This window comes from Rutidosis leptorrhynchoides, chromosome 1 (assembly GCF_046630445.1).
Source record: "Rutidosis leptorrhynchoides isolate AG116_Rl617_1_P2 chromosome 1, CSIRO_AGI_Rlap_v1, whole genome shotgun sequence".
NCBI lineage: Eukaryota > Viridiplantae > Streptophyta > Magnoliopsida > Asterales > Asteraceae > Rutidosis > Rutidosis leptorrhynchoides.
Window position 1 is genome coordinate 87,512,629 of NC_092333.1, and position 20,505 is coordinate 87,533,133.

Consider the following 20,505-nt stretch of genomic DNA (forward strand, 5'->3'; position numbering starts at 1 on the left):
AAAATACTTATGATAAGTATTAAACTTATATTATGAGATTTTTATTATAAGACTTATAATAAGGATTAATTAATTATTTAATTATTATAAGGCTTAATTATTATTTAATTATGATTTAATTATTAAATATTTATGATTTAATAATTATAATTAAAAACTTAGGATATGATTAATAATTCATTGTTAATTAATAATACTTATGATATGATTTAAAATTATTATTAATTAATAATACTTATATTATGACTAATATTTAATTAATTAATTAAATACTTATGTTATAATAATTATATCAATTAAACTTATGTTAACTTTAATAATTCATTTTAATTTAATTAAACTTATGTTATGACATAATTAGACATATTTAACTTTAATTAACATTATAACCTATGTTATTATTACAACTTACACTTTTAAAATTTATGTTGACTATGTTTGACCAAGGTTGACTTTTGAGTTGACTTTCGGTTGACTTTGACTTTCAGTTGACTTTTGTTGACTTTCTAATTAAGGAAATTTTCCTAACTTATAAACTTTCCAAAAATAGAAACTTTCCTAAAATAGAAACTTTCCAAAAATGGAAACCTGCTAAAAATAGAAACTTTCCAAAAATGGAAACCTGCTAAAAATAGAAACTTTCTAAAAATAGAAAGTACGTGTCCTTACGCTGTTCCAATCAAACCGAAGCATACTGAGTGTTGTTCTATGTCTACTTGCAACAAGTACTATAGCTATTATACTAAGACTTGACCTAAGTTAGTTATTTATATCGACCTGCTTTATTTATAGGTCGGCGTTGTGATCATTCTTGATCACTTTACTTCACTTGCTGTTCGCATATCTGTCTGGTTACTTCATTTGCTTTAAGGTGAGTTATAGTCCCATTTTTCTATTTTTAATCTTTGGGATGAGAATACATGCAATTTATTTTATATTTTAGACAAGTGGAAGTTGGTTTAAATTATTCATTGTGAGTTGAACAAAAATATTCCCTAGTCTGGTAATTGTAATCACTGGTTTCTACTGGTGAACGTGAATCCTACGGATAGATCTATCGGATTGGACAACCCCATTTCGAGCTAGTCGCGCTAGCAATTTATAATCGGAATGTTTAGTACTTCGTATTTTGTTGTTGATACACTTGTTCGGTGTATATTATTTATTGTGTTTGGCAAGGGTAAATAAATGGTTAAGTGGTTACCATGTGGCTCACGGAAAATGGAATAATGTTTTATTATCTGTTTTCTAGCATATAATTTTGTGGTCCAAAAAGGAGTTTTTATGTTTTCAAATATAAATTTTTATTGTTTAAATTAAATATTGTTTGCAATATTAAACCTATAATTCACTCAACATTTTTGTTGACAGTTACTCGCATGTTTTATTCTCAAGTTCATGATTGATTGCTTCCGCTGTGCTTAGAGAGTCTGCATATTTATGATGGCAGCTTTTGTTAAACATTAACTTGCATTCTATTTTGATACATTTAATAGTGGATGTTGTTGACTTGTTTTGGTCAACTTTTAGTTAAATAATAATGTATGGTTTTTTCTAAACTTACATATTTTGGTAAATTTCCTTTTGGGAAACTTTTGAAATAAAAGAATGCAATGTTGTTATTTAAATTCATATAGAGTTATGATCAAGCTGTGGGACCAAGATAACGATGGTCGTCAAGTGTACTTTGACGGGTCGTTAAACTTAGGACCCTTAAATTTGTAGTTGCATAAAATTGTACTTAATAGGACACTATGTTGTTGGTGTCTCATAATGATCAACCAACAAGATAATAAGGTCAGAAAAATAGGACGTTTGGGTATTTAAGGTCCTAACTATCATATGACTATATTAGGACCCTTACTAAAGTCGTATTATTGAACTTTTTGTTACAAAAATGACTAAAGTATTATATAAGTTAACTTCCATTAAATATTCAAAAGCATTGATGGCGTAGTGGCTTGTGTGTTATTATTTCAAGTGATTGACCTCGGTTCAAATCCATTTTATGTCTCTTTTGTTTCTAAAATTAAAAAAATATAGTTGGGCCATATTTAAGCTGGGAATTGTAGTTGGGCCAGATTTAATGGATTCATTTTTTATTTTCGAAATTTCAGCTGGGAATTGTAGTTGGGCCAGATTTAATGGATTCATTTTTTATTTTCGAAATTTTAGCTGAGAATTGTAGTTGGGCCATATTAAATGGATTCTTTTTTTAAAACCGTAAACTATTACATTAACTTCATGAGATACAAAACAATATAGGTAACAGTTAACATCATTAGATCAACAAAGCAGTTATGTTTACAATCCATTGAGCCTAAACATTTTACAACTTATAATTCACATTTCTCAACAACATTTCTATCCAATACTCCTTCCATATCGATGCCGATTTTCCATCGGTACACCCTTAACAATTCATTGAATAAACATGGTTGTCGATCAATAGTTAAAACATAGCCCACAAAACATGAGTGTTTCTTTTGCAGGATAAACAAACATGTAAAGTTTTTATGTTTCTTAATGAGCTCCCAAACCAACATTAATACAGAAATAGGTTATGTTTCTCAATGCGTATTCAGTGTATATATATTCAGTTTACATGATTGCAAAGTAACTCACCCAAACAATATATAGTTAATGATGTAATTAATGATGTTAGTTAATGATCTAATTAATGATGCGAACTGAACACGACCCCTAGCCTTTTCACATTTTACTTGGGATAGAATTATTAGCATTGAATTCTGCAGTTAAGAAAATAAAAGAATATGAGTAGTTGAATTCAATTCTGCACTCAATTGGATTCTGCAGTAGAGACAAAACATAAAAGAAACAAAACAAATGGAATCCTTCCTTTTTAAGGTATATTAGTTGAACTTTGGATCAGAAAGGGACTAATGGCCGGTGACAGTTTTAAGCAACAAGTCAACAGCAAATTGCATACAAACATATATACAAGTAAAAGGGCGGAGCTAGTCAACAACAAACATTAAAAAGGAATCACCTTTTTGGGTGTCCTTTGTTTCTATTAGCATAAAGAACATAAATTCTTGCAGCCCCATTGATTGGTTCATGTTAAAATGTATTAATTAAAAACTATGTTGTGATGATAAACCCTAAGCAAAATGGAAGCAATCTAGATAATACGAAGGAAAAATGGAAGCAAATAAACTGATCATCATATAATTAATAGAAATTACTACTAATATTTACATTAAATTAAAGGAGTATAATTTATACAAAATCTAAAAGATACTAACATAAATTTAGTTATATGCAAATTGGTTTACAAAAACACCCAACTCATAGGCCCAAAAACACGACATGCATTCCGGTATCGTGAGTTCAAACCCATGAATATGTGGAAAATAACCACAGTGGTCAGAGATAGGGTACGACATTGCCACGTCAGCAAAAGGAAGGCGGTTAAATAACCATAAACATCGCAGCAAATCAAAAACCCTTGTTCTCACCGCAACCACCATCTCCGGCTCTGGTGGGAATGTTTCATTCAAAATTTGTAAACCGACATGCTTTTCCTCTATTTTGCAAGAGGCAAACATAATTAAACCATAAACATAAACAGCCTCTGTAAGTTGGCTATTCGAAGCTCGCTTGAGACATTCAAGGCCATAATCGATATGTCTACCGTCAAAATAACCTATCAAACCCCAGCGAAATATCACATTAGGGTTTCCAAAAATCGTATAATGAAATAAAAAACAAAGAATCTAGGGTTTCCCCAAGGTAATAGAGGCCACCGATCTAGGGAAAGCCTTTTTAATACTAAAGGATCTTTGGAAAGCTTCGGAAAGCTTTTGCAAAACGACTTACACATGAATAACTGGTCGGATGAGTAACTTTCAACTCGAGATAAAATTTCCACAAGCATATCTTGTGGAAGATTTTTGATCATCTTCGGTTGAGTAACTTCCATTTTTTTAAATAAAAAATACGAGAAAAAAGGATGAAATTGGTGTACTTGAGAGAAATATATACAGGAAGATGATGGAAAGTATAACAGAGAAAAGACTTGAGAAGAAAATATGCAACTTGCTTTCTGGCATTACAAGTTGATTTTTGGTAAAAATGAATCGACAAGTTACCACGTGTGCACTTAATGATGATTTTATTTAAGTATAAAATATACTTCTAATTTTATTTCAATTAGTATCTATAAGAAAGTCAATATATATTACTAGCAAATAATATTAAGTAAAGGGTTATGGGTAAGATAGACAATTTATATCCTATAATAACTAACTATACAAAAAATAAATCAAAACAAAATTAAAAGGTGGGACCTACAAGTCCATCACAACACACAGTCTATTAATTACCCACATAATAATTACCTACATAATAGGGATACATTTACCTTACCCATAAAGTATGTTACAAGTTACAACTATTTTGTACTATGGTATTTTTTTTATCTGTTGGATATAGAAATTACAACACAAATAAAAACTAAAATTCGTCATAATCTATAAAAACTTGATCTCTTTGTGTTTTCACCTTCACTTGGACTACCATGACCACGAATAGTTCTACAAAACACAATAATAATAATAATAATAATAACAATAATAATAATAATAATAATAATAATAATAATAAATAATAAATAGATCTTAATTAACAAATGGAATGATGATTCTTAATAAAAATCACTCAAAATGGCACCCACTCTTGTCCCAATTTATGTTTACTACAACGGTGAGTATTCGGATGATTGGAAATGTATACACTTGGCGAAAGAAAAACGTTCGAAAACGTGGAGTAATTTGATAATTTATATGGTGTTGAGGTATGGAAGAATGGACATTTACTCGTATTTATATAGGAGAAAACCTAGATAACCGTTGCAAATATATCCGTTGTATAATAATCTTCTATTCTTATCTTTTAAAAGGGATAATTTATATGGTGTTTATATTTATTTTAATAATAATCTTCTACTCTTATATTTTAAAAGAGAGTTTGGGGTGATGTAATGACATGTTTTAGGCTATTGTAACATGTGCTTCAAACAATTGTAAAATGCTATTGATGATGTAATAATTAAAACTATTTAAATTTAAATTAAATATGTGTATTCTATAACTAAATAATCAAAATATTGCTTTCTCAACTTTATACGCAACTCGATTTCCAATGTATATCCACCAGAGTGTTCCCTTGCACACACAATCAATCCTTATACATAATCTTTTTTATTTTATATTTTTTCTAAACCAATGTAATTTCTTTAAATAGCAGTTTACCCTTTTCAAAATCAACATACATTTTATTCCAATTTACACTTCAACTTTTAAGTGTCCATTATCTATCCACCATTTTCAACACCCAAATACAAAAGATACCAAATCTAGGATCATGAAAACCTGTCTTCCAGATCATTGACCCTCATGGTGTTTGCAATGCATTGAGTCACGGTTCCATAATCAGATTGATCAGAGAGATCATAGTTATTCTGATTGTAGAAACGTGACTCAATCCGTTGCTAACAATAGCATGATTTTCGACCTGCGGGTTTTGGGCCTGAAAAAAGATCTTAGAAAGCACATATCTCCATCTTTTTCATCTTATAGATATACATGTCTTGCAAAAATAAAACATAAAAAAAATAACATCACTAAAAAATAATATCACTAAACATTATGAAAAAAGATCATGAAAAAATAACATCACTAAACATTATGAAAAAAGATCATGAAAACCTGTCTTCCAGATCATTGACCCACATGGTGTTAGCAATGTATTGAGTCATAATTGGTAGTGAGGCATATCCAATTTAGATGAAAATTGTAGTGACCACTTTAGATGTAAATTGGGTCATGCATCAATACCATATGGGAACCAATGAAGCTCCATCTTTGTCTTTTGTTTAAAAGATGAAAATTTTCTAGTTTTGTGTTTAAAAAAAAAATGACATCACTAAACATTATGCATTATTTGTTTGTACAATACAACCTTTAAAATTGATAGATCCACCATTTTTTTCATCTTCATTGGTTCCCAAATGGTAGTGAGGCATAACCAATTTAGATGATATATGTGTATTTGAGAGGTTTATTTTACAAGAAGATATATGACATATATGATGGGAAAATACAACCGAAAAGAGAGAAATAGGTTGCTTTTACAAGAAGATTTTTGGTGATACAAGTTTTTCTATTTTACCCTTAAATTGCTATTAGGTCAATATACCATTTAAGGGTAAGATAGACAATTTATATCCTATAATAACTAACTATACAAAAAATAAATTAAAACTAAATAAAAAGGTGAGGCCTACAAGTCCATCACAGCACACAGTCCATTAATTACCTTACTACTGTTACCGATAAAGTAAGTTACAAGTTACAAGTTACAACCATTGTGTACTATGGTATTTTTTTTATCTGTTGGATATAGAAATTACAACACAAATAAATTAAGTACAAGTTACACTCGTACAACACTAACCATTCTGTATATTTGAAATTTGAGATTATATATGTATCATAAGAAACATAAATTCCGTCATCATCTATAAAAACTATAGTTATGGGATATTTTTGATAAATACAAAAGAAGTAAATGACACACACTCATTTGCTTAAATACCCGCAATAGTCATAACAATATTTTTCATAAGTACTACGAGTATATATTGTCGGATTATAGGCCCCTTTGAATTATGAGCCTTGTTCTAGCACACATGTTGAACACTTACAAATCCGCCCCTGATCAGGATCAATTTGATTTTTATCTGTAACAGCAACTAAAGTATCATCGTCAATAATGGCCCCATCCAAATCGCCTCTAACCATATCAATAGTCTCATTTTCTACAAGTTGAGGACCCATCGGTGTCTCACTCTACAAATGTGTTTCTACATCATCGATACAAATTTGTTCATCCATGTCAAAATTATCTCTAGGTGTTGTCTTGATCACAACTTTCCAATCTTTATGAACAGGATCTGCAACATAGAATACTTGTTGTGCTTGCGAAGCTAGGATATAAGGCTCTTTAGTTTGCTTCAGACCTCGAAAATCGAGTGTCGTAAACCCATTCTCATCAACTTTTATCCTGGAACCACTTGATATCCAATCACAATGGAACAAAACAACTTTCTTCTCATCACCATACTGCAACTCGATTATATCTTTTAAAACACCGTAGTAAGTGACATCTCCCACAATAGGATCATTATATCTAGCACTCGAGAAGCTACTTGTTAGAGCCTGAAGTATGACTCCACTATTTTGTGTTGTCCTATTCTTCTCTACATCTTTAATGTGAAATCGGAAACCATTTATGATATATCCCTTATATTTTTTTACAACCTCACTTGGACCGTTTGCCAATGTCTCTATATCACTTGTGATTCTGTTATCCCAACTAGTCATGTCCTCATCAACCTGATTTGAGGCAATTTGTTTATACAGTAATAAGTTCGACTCAGTTATATCATCACTACATTATCGTAATAAAACTAGCAAAAATAACTTACGTAATCAGACAGCCACTCCTCAAACTCCTGACTATGTAAATGTTGAATGTCATGCTTACGTTTTTTCGAATTTTGATGACTAAGAATATTCAGATGCTCTCTGCAATCAAAGTAACAAAAAGAGAATAATGTACATTATCGTCAAAAATACACAATGTCATATAAAAAAATAATCTCATAACATAGTAAATTTAAATAACTTACGTTCGTAAGAAATCTATTTCACTACAATTGAACAGCACATGTGAGTGTGCAATAGCCAAAGTGTTATAGCCGAGTTTTACTACGTTTATTGCACCAATTGGTCGACCAGGCATACAAAATATTGGTAAGACAGTATCATCACCACCATCATCATGATTTTGGCTAGTCTTATTATGTATGGTCTCGACATCACTGGCTTAATACCGAGAACAAAATGACAAACACTCTTCCGCTAAATATCCTTCTGCAATTGAACCCTCATGTTTACTCTTGTTTCGTACATAAGATTTTATTGTACCTAAATACCTGAGTGGTCAAAAAAAGTTTATATCAGATTAAAAAAAAAGTTGTATTCAAACGAGTATAATTTACTACATTATAAATGGTCACCTCTCGATTGGATACATCCAACGATAATGAACAGGTCTCCCTAATCTGGCCTCTGAAGCTAGATGAACCGATAGATGAATCATGACGTCAAAAAATGATGGTGGAAAAATCCTTTCTAAATCACAAGGTATTTTTCCAATATCTTTTTCCATGTTAAATAAATCTTTAGGATTAAAAAATTTTGAGCATAATTGTCTGTAGTACCGACATAACTTCATGATAACAGAACGCACATGCTTCGGTAAAATATTTCTTATTACCACGGGAAGCAACTGCTGCATCAAAATATGATTATCGTGACTTTTTAGGCCTAACATTTTTGGAGTAGGTTTTACCTGAATGCATCTAGAAATATTAGCAGCATAACCATCTGGCACTTTCACCTCTTTTAGCACATTACAAAATTTTTCTTTTTCTTTTTTATCCATTTCGAAACATGCAGGAGGCAAATACACTTTGCCATTTGATAAAGGTTCTGGATGAAGTTCATGTCTAATACCCATTTCTTCCAAATCACGACGTCCTTTTAAATGATCCTTGGTCTTTCTATCTATATTCATTAACGTTCCAATATGACTGTCACATACATTCTTTTCAGTATGCATTACGTCTATATTATGACGTATAAAGTTATTTTTCCAGTATGGTAACTGAAAAAAAATACTTCTCTTCTTCCAATTATATGGTAAGGATGGGTTATCCTTCACAAGTTTTCTAAATTTTATTTCAAAACCTTTCAGCTCCGCAAGGACTTGTTCCCCTGTTAAGCTACGCGGTGGCCCTTCACGTTCTTCCGTTCCATCAAAAGAATCTTTATCCATACGGAAAGGATGCAACAATTCCAACCAGCAACGATGTACCATGAAGATTTCTTTGTAGGAGTTTGATAACCGTGTTAATCTGGTTTCCTTATGGCATGAAGGACAAGCTAATTTACCTTTAGTGCTCCAACCCGATAAATTCGCATACGCAGGAAAGTCACTTACCTTCCATAACAAAGAAACACGCAGTGTGAAGTAACTCTTAGTTGATGCGTCATAAGTATTAACTCCAGTATCCCACAACTCTTTCAACTCATCAACTAGAGGTTGCATATAGACATCTATATTATTACCTAGAGCAGATGGACCGGGTATAAGTAAACTTAGGAATAAAAAAGGTTTTTTCATGCACAACTGAAATGTCCCGTTCTTATTGATTAAAAACGTTCCATATTAATTGATTTCGTTGCGAGGTTTTGACCTCTATATGAGACGTTTTTCAAAGACTGCATTCATTTTAAAACAAACCATAACCTTTATTTCATCAATAAAGGTTTAAAAAGCTTTACGTAGGTTATCAAATAATGATAATCTAAAATATCCTGTTTACACACGACCATTACATAATGGTTTACAATACAAATATGTTACAACAAAATAAGTTTCTTGAATGCAGTTTTTACACAATATCATACAAGCATGGACTCCAAATCTCGTCCTTATTTAAGTATGCAACAGCGGAAGCTCTTAATAATCACCTGAGAATAAACATGCTTAAAACGTCAACAAAAATGTTGGTGAGTTATAGGTTTAACCTATATATCAAATCGTAACAATAGACCACAAGATTTCATATTTCAATACACATCCCATACATAGAGATAAAAATCATTCATATGGTGAACACCTGGTAACCGACATTAACAAGATACATATATAAGAATATCCCCATCATTCCGGGACACCCTTCGGATATGATATAAATTTCGAAGTACTAAAGCATCCGGTACTTTGGATGGGGTTTGTTAGGCCCAATAGATCTATCTTTAGGATTCGCGTCAATTAGGGTGTCTGTTCCCTAATTCTTAGATTACCAGACTTAATAAAAAGGGGCATATTCGATTTCGATAATTCAACCATAGAATGTAGTTTCACGCACTTGTGTCTATTTTGTAAATCGTTTATAAAACCTGCATGTATTCTCATCCCAAAAATATTAGATTTTAAAAGTGGGACTATAACTCACTTTCATAGATTTTTACTTCGTCGAGAAGTAAGACTTGGCCACTGTTGATTCACGAACCTATAACAATATATACATATATATTAAAGTATGTTCAAAATATATTTACAACACTTTTAATATATTTTGATGTTTTAAGTTTATTAAGTCAGCTGTCCTCGTTAGTAACCTACAACTAGTTGTCCACAGTTAGATGTACAGAAATAAATCGATAAATATTATCTTGAATCAATCCACGACCCAGTGTATACGTATCTCAGTATTGATCACAACTCACACTATATATATTTTGAAATCAACCTCAACCCTGTATAGCTAACTCCAACATTCACATATAGAGTGTCTATGGTTGTTCCGAAATATATATAGATGTGTCGACATGATAGGTCGAAACATTGTATACGTGTCTATGGTATCTCAAGATTACATAATATACAATACAACTTGATTAAGTTATGGTTGGAATAGATTTGTTACCAATTTTCACGTAGCTAAAATGAGAAAAATTATCCAATCTTGTTTTACCCATAACTTCTTCATTTTAAATCCGTTTTGAGTGAATCAAATTGCTATGGTTTCATATTGAACTCTATTTTATGAATCTAAACAGAAAAAGTATAGGTTTATAGTCAGAAAAATAAGTTACAAGTCGTTTTTGTAAAGGTAGTCATTTCAGTCGAAAGAACGACGTCGAGATGACCATTTTAGAAAACATACTTCCACTTTGAGTTTAACCATAATTTTTGGATATAGTTTCATGTTCATAATAAAAATCATTTTCTCAGAATAACAACTTTTAAATCAAAGTTTATCATAGTTTTTAATTAACTAACCCAAAACAGCCCGCGGTGTTACTACGACGGCGTAAATCCGGTTTTACGGTGTTTTTCGTGTTTCCAGGTTTTAAATCATTAAGTTAGCATATCATATAGATATAGAACATGTGTTTAGTTAATTGTAAAAGTCAAGTTAGAAGGATTAACTTTTGTTTGCGAACAAGTTTAGAATTAACTAAACTATGTTCTAGTGATTACGAGTTTAAACCTTCGAATAAGATAGTTTTATATATATGAATCGAATGATGTTATGAACATCATTACTACCTCAATTTTAGTAGGTAAACCTACTGGAAGTGACAAGAAATGATCTAGCTTCAAAGGATCTTGGATGGCTTGAAAGTTCTTGAAGTAGGATCATGACACAAAAACAAGTTCAAGTAAGATTTTTACTCGAATTAAGATAGTTTATAGTTATAGAAATTGAATCAAAATTTGAATATGAATATTACCTTGAATAAGAAAGATAACCTACTGTATATAACAAAGGTTTCTTGATCTTAGATGATTACTTGGAATGGATTAGAAAGCTTGGAAGTAAATTAGTAAACTTAAAGGGATTTTTGAAGTGTTCTTGAAGTGTTCTTCCTATGATGATTATAGCTTGATTCTTGAAGTGATTTTTGATGAAGATGATGATTAACTACTGGAAAAATACGTTCATAATAGTGTGTGTGTGTTGAGAGAGAATTAGAAAGATAATTGGAAGTGAAATGGAGTGAATGATGAGTGGTAATTGGTGAGTGGTGAGTGGGGTTAATAGGAGTTCTAGTTAGTTGACTAGCTCATGGTAGAAGTTAAAATTGATTAGTCATACATGAAATAATCAAGAGTGGAATCCCATGCTAGTTCCTATTGGTATATACCCATAGTAAGTACGTTTTGAAGCTGTGTATAATACGGGTAAGAATACGACTAGAATTCTTGATGAAAGAAAAGAATGGGAAAGTAACTGTAACCATTTTTGTTAAGTATGAGTGTTTTGATATATGTCTTGAAGTCTTCCAAAAGTATTTTAATACATCTAAATACACTACATGTATATACATTTTAACTGAGTCGTTAAGTTATCGTTAGTCGTTACATGTAAGTGTTGTTTTGAAACCTTTAAGTTAACGATCTCAATTAATGTTGTTAACCCATTGTTTATTATATCTAATAAGATGTTAAATTATTGTATTATCATGATATTATGATATATTAATATATCCTAATATGATATATATACATTTAAATGTCGTTACAACGATAATCATTACATATATGTCTCGTTTCGAAATCCTTAAGTTAGTAGTCTTGTTTATATGTATATAACTCATTGTTAATATACTTATAGAGATACTTACTTATAATAATCTCATGTTAACCATATGTATATCCATATATATATCGTCATGTCGTTTTTACAAGTTTTAACGTTCGTGAATCGCCGGTCAACTTGGGTGGTCAATTGTCTATATGAAACATATTTCAATTAATCAAGTCTTAACAAGTTTGATTGCTTAACATGTTGGAAACATTTAATCATGTAAATATCAATCTCAATTAATATATATAAACATGGAAAAGTTCGGGTCACTACAGTACCTACCTGTTAAATAAATTTCGTCCAGAAATTTTAAGCTGTTGAAGGTGTTGACGAATCTTCTGGAAATAGATGCGGGTATTTCTTCTTCATCTGATCTTCACACTCCCAGGTGAACTCGGGTCCTCTACGAGCATTCCATCGAACCTTAACAATTGGTATCTTGTTTTGCTTAAGTCTTTTAACCTCACGATCCATTATTTCGACGGGTTCTTCGATGAATTGAAGTTTTTCGTTGATTTGGATTTCATCTAACGGAATAGTGAGATCTTCTTTAGCAAAACATTTCTTCAAATTCGAGACGTGGAAAGTGTTATGTACAGCCGCGAGTTGTTAAGGTAACTCAAGTCGGTAAGCTACTGGTCCGACACGATCAATAATCTTGAATGGTCCAATATACCTTGGATTTAATTTCCCTCGTTTACCAAATCGAACAACGCCTTTCCAAGGTGCAACTTTAAGCATGACCATCTCTCCAATTTCAAATTCTATATCTTTTCTTTTAATGTCAGCGTAGCTCTTTTGTCGACTTTGGGCGGTTTTCAACCGTTGTTGAATTTGGATGATCTTCTCGGTAGTTTCTTGTATAATCTCCGAACCCGTAATATGTCTATCCCCCACTTCACTCCAAAAAATCGGAGACCTGCACTTTCTACCATAAAGTGCTTCAAACGGCGCCATCTCAATGCTTGAATGGTAGCTGTTGTTGTAGGAAAATTCTGCTAACGGTAGATGTCGATCCCAACTGTTTCCGAAATCAATAACACATGCTCGTAGCATGTCTTCAAGCGTTTGTATCGTCCTTTCGCTCTGCCCATCAGTTTGTGGATGATAGGCAGTACTCATGTCTAGACAAGTTCCTAATGCTTGCTGTAATGTCTGCCAGAATCTTGAAATAAATCTGCCATCCCTATCAGAGATAATAGAGATTAGTATTCCATGTCTAGAGACGACTTCCTTCAAATACAGTCGTGCTAACTTCTCCATCTTGTCATCTTCTCTTATTGGTAGGAAGTGTACGGATTTGGTGAGACGATCAACTATTACCCAAATAGTATCAAAACCACTTGCAGTCCTTGGCAATTTAGTGATGAAATCCATGGTAATGTTTTCCCATTTCCATTCCGGGATTTTGTTTTGTTGAAGTAGACCTGATGGTTTCTGATGCTCAGCTTTGACCTTAGAACACGTCAAACATTCTCCTACGTATTTAGCAATATCGGCTTTCATACCCGGCCACCAAAAATATTTCCTGAGATCCTTGTACATCTTCCCCGTTCCAGGATGTATTGAGTATCTTGTTTTATGAGCTTCTCTAAGTACCATTTCTCTCATATCTCCAAATTTTGGTACCCAAATCCTTTCAGCCCTATACCGGGTTCCGTCTTCCCGAATATTAAGATGCTTCTCCGATCCTTTGGGTATTTCATCCTTTAAATTTCCCACTTTTAAAACTCCTTGTTGAGCCTCCTTTATTTGAGTAGTAAGGTTATTATGAATCATTATATTCATAGATTTTTGATGTTATGCGAGGTGTATATAAAATAGTTATTAATTTTAACAGAAAACACTATTAAATACGATACAATTTTACACAAGATATTTATTTATTTATAGAATGGATATACTTAAACCTTGCTACAACACTTATAGGCAGTGTACCTAATCGTACAGTAGTGTAGTTTTTAGTAAGTCCGGTTCGTTCCACAGGGAAATCTTTAAACAAAGCTCAACGCTATATTAGTTTACTTTTATAAAAATACAAATATATATATAAGTAATATTATTATTATAAAGGGGGGTTTTTACCGTTTAATGACCGGTTTGTCGATTTTAAAACTTTAGTCGCAGTTAAAACCTAATGTAAAATATTAAATAAATAAAAGACTTAAATTAAAACTTAAAGTAAATAACGATAATGAAATTTCGAATAATAAAAGTGCGATAAAATAAAATTGCGATAATTAAAAAGTACGATAATTAAAAGTGCGATTAAATAACAATAAATAAAAGTGCGATAATTAGAAGTGCAATTAAATATAAAATAAAGGAAATTAAATATGAAATAAAAGAATTATGCTTATTTAAACTTCCGTAATCATGATGTTTGACGTGTTGATTTTAGTTTTATGCCCATGGGTTAATTGTCCTTTGTCCTGGATTATTCAATATGTCCGTCTGGTTTTTGTCCATAACAGTCCATCAGTCATAAATATAAAGTGCGAGTGTCCTTGTCAAATTATTATTATACCCGAAGTTAAATATTCCAACTAATTGGGGATTCGAATTGTAACAAGGTTTTAATACTTTGTTTAATGAATACACCAGGTTATCGACTGCGTGTAAACCAAGGTTTTACTACTTTGTTAACAATTACACCAATTACCCTTGAATGTAATTTCACCCCTGTTTTAATTATTCTAGTGGCTATTAATCCATTCCCGTGTCCGGTTAAATGAACGATTATTCGTACATATAAATACCCCGCCCATCGTGTCCGATCGAGTGTATATGGTAATTTATAGGGACGCCCAATTGTAAATCTTTATATTAACATTAACAAACTATCATTTAGTTAAACAAATATAAAGCCCATTAATAGCCCATAGTCTAATTTCCACAAGTGTCGTTCTTTTGTCCAAACCCCAATTATGGTACAAAGCCCAATTACCCAATTTTAGTAATTAGCCCAACATCATGATTACTTCGTTTTAAATAAGCATAATAATAACTTAGCTACGAGACATTAATATAAAAAGGTTGAACATAACTTACAATGATTAAAAATAGCGTAGCGTTACACGGACAGAATTTCGACTTACACCCTTACAACATTCGCTAACATACCCTTATTATTAGAATTATAATTAAAATTAAAATTAAAATATAAATTATATATATATATATATATCGTATATATGAGAGAAGAGAGAAATAGAATATGAAATTTTGATCAGAATTCGGTTTGCTTTATAGGGATTTTTGATTTTTGGGGCTCCGCGACTCGCGGTGAATTTTGCCTTCAAACCCCGCGAGTCGCGGAGATTGCAATTACAGCTCACATCTTTTGGAGTCTTTCTTGCCGACGGATTTTATATATAAATATAAAATATAAATAATTAATATAATTATTTATATATTATATTATATTCTTGTGCATAGTAGACTTGTAATTTTTAGTCCGTTGCGTCGAGCGTTAAGAGTTGACTCTGGTCCCGGTTCCGGATTTTCGAACGTCCTTGCGTACAATTTTATATTTTGTACTTTGCGTTTTGAATCTTGTACTCTTGTGATTTCGAGACGTTTCTTATCAATAATTGGAACCTTTTTGATTGTCTTTTGTACTTTTGAGCTTTTTGGTCGTTTGCGTCTTCAATTCGTCGAATCTGTCTTTTGTCTTCACCTTTTATTATTTAAACGAATAGAACAATTGCAACTAAAAGCTTGTCTTTCTTGAGGAATAATGCTATGAAATATATGTTCGTTTTTAGCATTATCAAATATTCCCACACTTGAGCGTTGCTTGTCCTCAAGCAATATCGTCTTGAAATACTAGAATCACTTCTTTATTCTTCACACTTTGTACATCAGTGATTTCTATACGGCGGTATAAACAATGGTAGTAACGATATGGTTTACAGTCCCACATGACTATAAAAATTTAGATCCATTAAGGAAATTGGATCTTTATGAAAACATTTGATCTTTTGAAAATTAAATCTAGTTTTTTCCCTAGATAAGTTTTCCGGAATAACCCTTTACCGGTGTTTGCAAAATATTTTTGTGGGTTTGGTGGGTTTCAGATTTGAAAATTTTAGCTCAAAACTTGCGGTTTTGTGTCACTCACTTGCTAACCTTGTATTTGGAAAGCAACACGTCCAGTTTACTTGTCCCGTATATTACCTTTCGGTAAACTACCGTCCGGTTGTAAAGGAAAGCGTTGAACAAGCAACTGTTAAGGCAATGTCCCGTGACATGCTTTTGATTATGGTCTATAACATGTCGGACGCAATTACTATCTTTAGTAGGAGCAATAGTAAAGCTCACCCTTATAATTTTTCGGTCTGGCACAAGGTCCTGTCTTTGACCACTATGCAACCACCGTTCTTACGGTTGACACCCGATTTAGTTCAGGTGACCTAATGAATTCCAGGTGAATTCCTAGGATTTTACGTTCAATGGTAATGAACGCATTGAAAATAGGGTTTTCAGAAAACAAATCGGTTTATAATTTTGATCAAAATATTTTCTCGTTCAAGCTCGAGTTTAGATATCATTGAATTCCATGAGTTTGAATTCTCAATCTTTAAGGTCAATCTCTAGGATTGAGTAATATCAGTCTTAAAAGCTGATTTTTAATCTTTAAGGAGATTATCCTTTCTGGGGATTCGATTCATTAGTCTTATCAAGCTAATTTGCACGGTGCCCCCCCATTATACGAGATAAATCCTTCTCATGGTTAGGATAAATCTGACCACTTGGCGACCATGTTTAATGCTGAGGTCCGTGGATTTCCTGCTGATTTTAGTGATGACTTTTCTAGATTTTTCGTCAACCTACAGCTGGTCTGAACGACAACTTCATGACCTAAATCAAGAAGCGCGTTTCTTTTTCGGAAGACTTTACTTCCTTTTAATGATGGAATTGATTCATCGTGTAGATCCATCTCTTCTTTTCTTTCATCGGGTAAAACAGTTTAGTTTAGTCCAAAGCAAAAGTATTTTCAGTTATTTGTTACAGATATATGTGACATATGTTTAAAATAATTTGGTAAATTTTCCCACACTTGGCTTTTTATTTTTCTTTTTATCGTCCTCTATTCCATTTTAAATGAATTTTGACATTTTAGTTTGTTTCTTAATTTATGTCCTTTCCGAGGTAACAATAATTTCGGTGTTAAAACCTAGTTTTATCGTTCATAAATATGTATAAACATGATTTGAATTCATTTAATTGAAAATTTTGAAAAATTTTAGTAGAATTGGGTAGTCAGTATATAAGACTAGGGCTGTTCTTTATTATCAGAGAGCACTAGATTCTAATACAACTACTGCTTTACTAGTATTTTTAATGGTAACCAAATGTATAAAGTAAAAAATTTTTAAAATCCGAAAGAATTTAACCCCTTCCCACACTTAAGATCTTGCAATGCCCTCATTTGCAAGAAATCAGTAACAATTTAAATTATTGAGGGTGATTAGTGTGAAAATGATTAAATTTTACCAAAGTTTCCAAATATATTGGCGTTTGTTTGCTGAATGATAAATGGTGCACATCATTTGTTCATTCCGTCTTGTTGTTATTTCACATATATTTTGCATCTTGTCGTCAAAATTAGTTGCTTTTGCTGAACTTAATGCCAGTCTTTGAAAATGCGTTATTTTACCCTGTTGTGTACATAAGATAAACTGCAAACATATATACATATTTTTGAAGTTTGGTATATTACCCCACATTCAAAAATTATTAAAATCTAAGAATAAAAGTTAGATAATTAATGATTACAATATTAACAGAAGTATTAAACGTATCAATAATTACAAATTACAAAATAATAAAAAATAATAAGTAAACTAAGGATGATATTGGTACCAATAGGGGTTCCAGGCATAACCATAAGTGCTATAGAATGCTTCGGCAGGGTCATACGTAGGATATGGTGGCTGCATCTCTATAGACCAAGGAGGGAAGATGGGTTTCGGTGTAGGAATATAGTTTCTACCTATATGTTGGCAATGAGCTATGATTTGGTTCTGATGAACTTGCCAATCTTCAAATGCTCTCTGTCTAGCATTTTCGTATTCCTGAGAAGCTATAAACCTATGCATTTCTTGCATCTCATTCCCCCCTCCTACATTACCTTGCTGCTGGTTTCTCTCCACCTGTGGATGTCTACCATGGTATCGTACTGCGGCGTTATTTCGCCTCTTCAAAACTTTCGCACCATGGTATACATTTAAACCTATAGTATCGCGGGGTTCCGGCTCTTCTAGTAATAATCCCCCCCGACTTATATCCACACCGAGATATTCACCAATCAAAGTAATAAAAATACCACCTCCTATTATGCTATGTGGTCGCATCCCCCGAACCATAGCTGATAAATAATAACCCACACAATATGGTATACTTACAGCGCTTTGTGGGTCTCGAATACACATATGGTAAAACAAATCCTGTTCATTTACTTTTTCTTTGTTCTTACCCCTTTGTGTAATCGAATTAGCTAAAAACCTATGTATCACTCTTAATTCGGCTCTATCTATATCCAAATAAGAGTAATTTCCCCCTTTGAAACGGTGATGGCTTGTCATTTGACTCCACACACCGTGTGTATCAAAATTCTCATCTATCTTTCTACCGTTTAGTATCAATCCTCTACAATCGGCAGACGCTAACTCCTCAGGCGTATATATACGTAAAGCCTGAGCCATGTCCAGTAAAGACATGTGGCGCATCGAACCGCCTAACAAAAATCTAATAAAAGAACGATCGGTTAAACTAGCTACCCGATCATTCAACTCTATACTACATAACAATTCTTCACACCATACTTTATATACAGGTCTACGTATGGTGAATAAACATACCCAGTCATTAAAAGAAGAATTACCATACCTCTGTACAAATAATTCCCTAATTGGCCCGGCCAATTCTACAGCTTCTAAGGGTCCCCATTCTATGACCCTCGGTACCTCAACAACCTTAGAATGAAGAGTATGCAAACCCCATTGATATTTTGGATAATCTATCCAAAGTCTGTCAAATCTCAGGTTCGGGTGCAACTCTTCCAAATGCATATCAGAAAAGGTCATGACTGGATGAGGTACATCCTGCTTGTAGTAGTTATCCACCTCCTGTTGTTCCAAATTCTCAGCAGGAGCATTGCGGGCTTGGGATGAAGATTCACCCCTTTCATTCTGCAAAACACATCAAACACAATTTTTGTGCATCCAAATATGCATTAGTGTCAGCAAAATCATCAATCAAAATAATTACAATGACATTATCAATTTATATCAAACTTAAGCTCATTTTCATATTTTCATCAAATCTACACTTTTTCAAATAAGCATATACGAAAATGTTCGCCAAGTTCATAAGCATTCAACTCAAATAACATGTCAAAATAATCATTACTAGCAATTAAACAAGTCTCAAATGGCATTATCTTTCAAAAATCAAGTTCATGAATTTTAGACTTGAAAAAGTCCACTTTAATTCTCAAAATCATGTTTAGGCTCAAAGTTTGGATCATTTAACTACCTAAACATGTTACACTACTTAATTTAGCAACAATTCATGACAAAAATCGGCCATAACCTGTTTATATCAAAAAGCCCCAAATTTGCTCAAGAACAAAAACCCTAGATTACTCAAAATTTGAAGTTTAAGGCTTCTAATCATGTTAAACAGCATCAATCTAGGTTATACAAGCATAATACATAAACAATTTTAGTCTAATTACACTAAAAAGCATCAAAATCAAATTGGGGAAAAAATTGCTCAAGAACATCAAATTTCGAATTAAATGGTGTTTAGGTGTAGAAATTTACCGTTTTTCTTGAGTAATTCTTAGATAGCATCCTTCTCAACATGATTTTAGCAAAAAATTTGGTGATTAACGGTTAAAAATTGGGATTTTTGAGGGTGTTTTTCGGGTTTTTCGGGTCTATTTTCGCAGCAGTTTTTTTGAGTTTTTGGGTTGGGGACTGAAACTGATCGTGCAGCTCTTTTTATTTTTTTCTGTAATCCGGCCCCTCCGCGACTCGCGGCGAAATGCACTTCAAACTCCGCGACTCGCGGAGTTTTTTTTTTTTTTTTTTTTTTTTTTAATCATTAACTTTTGAAAACAATTAAGAAATTAATTTTAAAATTTTGTTCCCTTGTTATTTAGGACGAGGTCGTTTCGGATCGATGTCCTAGTCCATCTCTCGACAAAATTTTAAAATTTGTCTTTTTGTAGCGATTGTTTT

The 20,505-nt window shown here is 32.3% G+C and overlaps 2 protein-coding genes across 2 annotated transcripts; both read right to left on the bottom strand.

Annotated features, from left to right (window-relative positions):
* Positions 1–3,272: 3,272 nt before the first annotated feature.
* Positions 3,273–6,860, bottom strand: LOC139886472 (uncharacterized). The gene is made up of 2 exons (XM_071870300.1): positions 6,728–6,860; positions 3,273–3,667 (listed from the first exon to the last, which is right to left on the bottom strand). Exons 1-2 carry the CDS (start codon positions 6,858–6,860, stop codon positions 3,273–3,275), a joined length of 528 nt encoding a protein of 175 aa, XP_071726401.1.
* A 12-nt stretch (positions 6,861–6,872) lies between these two features.
* LOC139886477 (uncharacterized) lies at positions 6,873–9,198 on the bottom strand. The gene is made up of 4 exons (XM_071870312.1): positions 8,105–9,198; positions 7,919–8,020; positions 7,511–7,610; positions 6,873–7,418 (listed from the first exon to the last, which is right to left on the bottom strand). The coding sequence occupies exons 1-4, from the start codon at positions 9,196–9,198 to the stop codon at positions 6,873–6,875; spliced, it is 1,842 nt and encodes a 613-aa protein (XP_071726413.1).
* Between the last annotated feature and the right edge of the window lie 11,307 nt (positions 9,199–20,505).

Coding starts and splice junctions, on each gene's coding strand:
- LOC139886472 (XM_071870300.1), bottom strand. CDS start 6,860: ATGGGTCCTCAACTTGTAGAAAATGAGACTATTGATATGGTTAGAGGC. Junction 3,668..6,727: donor TCCTGATCAGGGGCGGATTT/GTAAGTGTTCAA, acceptor GGGGTTTGATAG/GTTATTTTGACGGTAGACAT.
- LOC139886477 (XM_071870312.1), bottom strand. CDS start 9,198: ATGCAACCTCTAGTTGATGAGTTGAAAGAGTTGTGGGATACTGGAGTT. Junction 8,021..8,104: donor TGGATGTATCCAATCGAGAG/GTGACCATTTAT, acceptor TTGACCACTCAG/GTATTTAGGTACAATAAAAT. Junction 7,419..7,510: donor AGGAGTGGCTGTCTGATTAC/GTAAGTTATTTT, acceptor GCCTCAAATCAG/GTTGATGAGGACATGACTAG.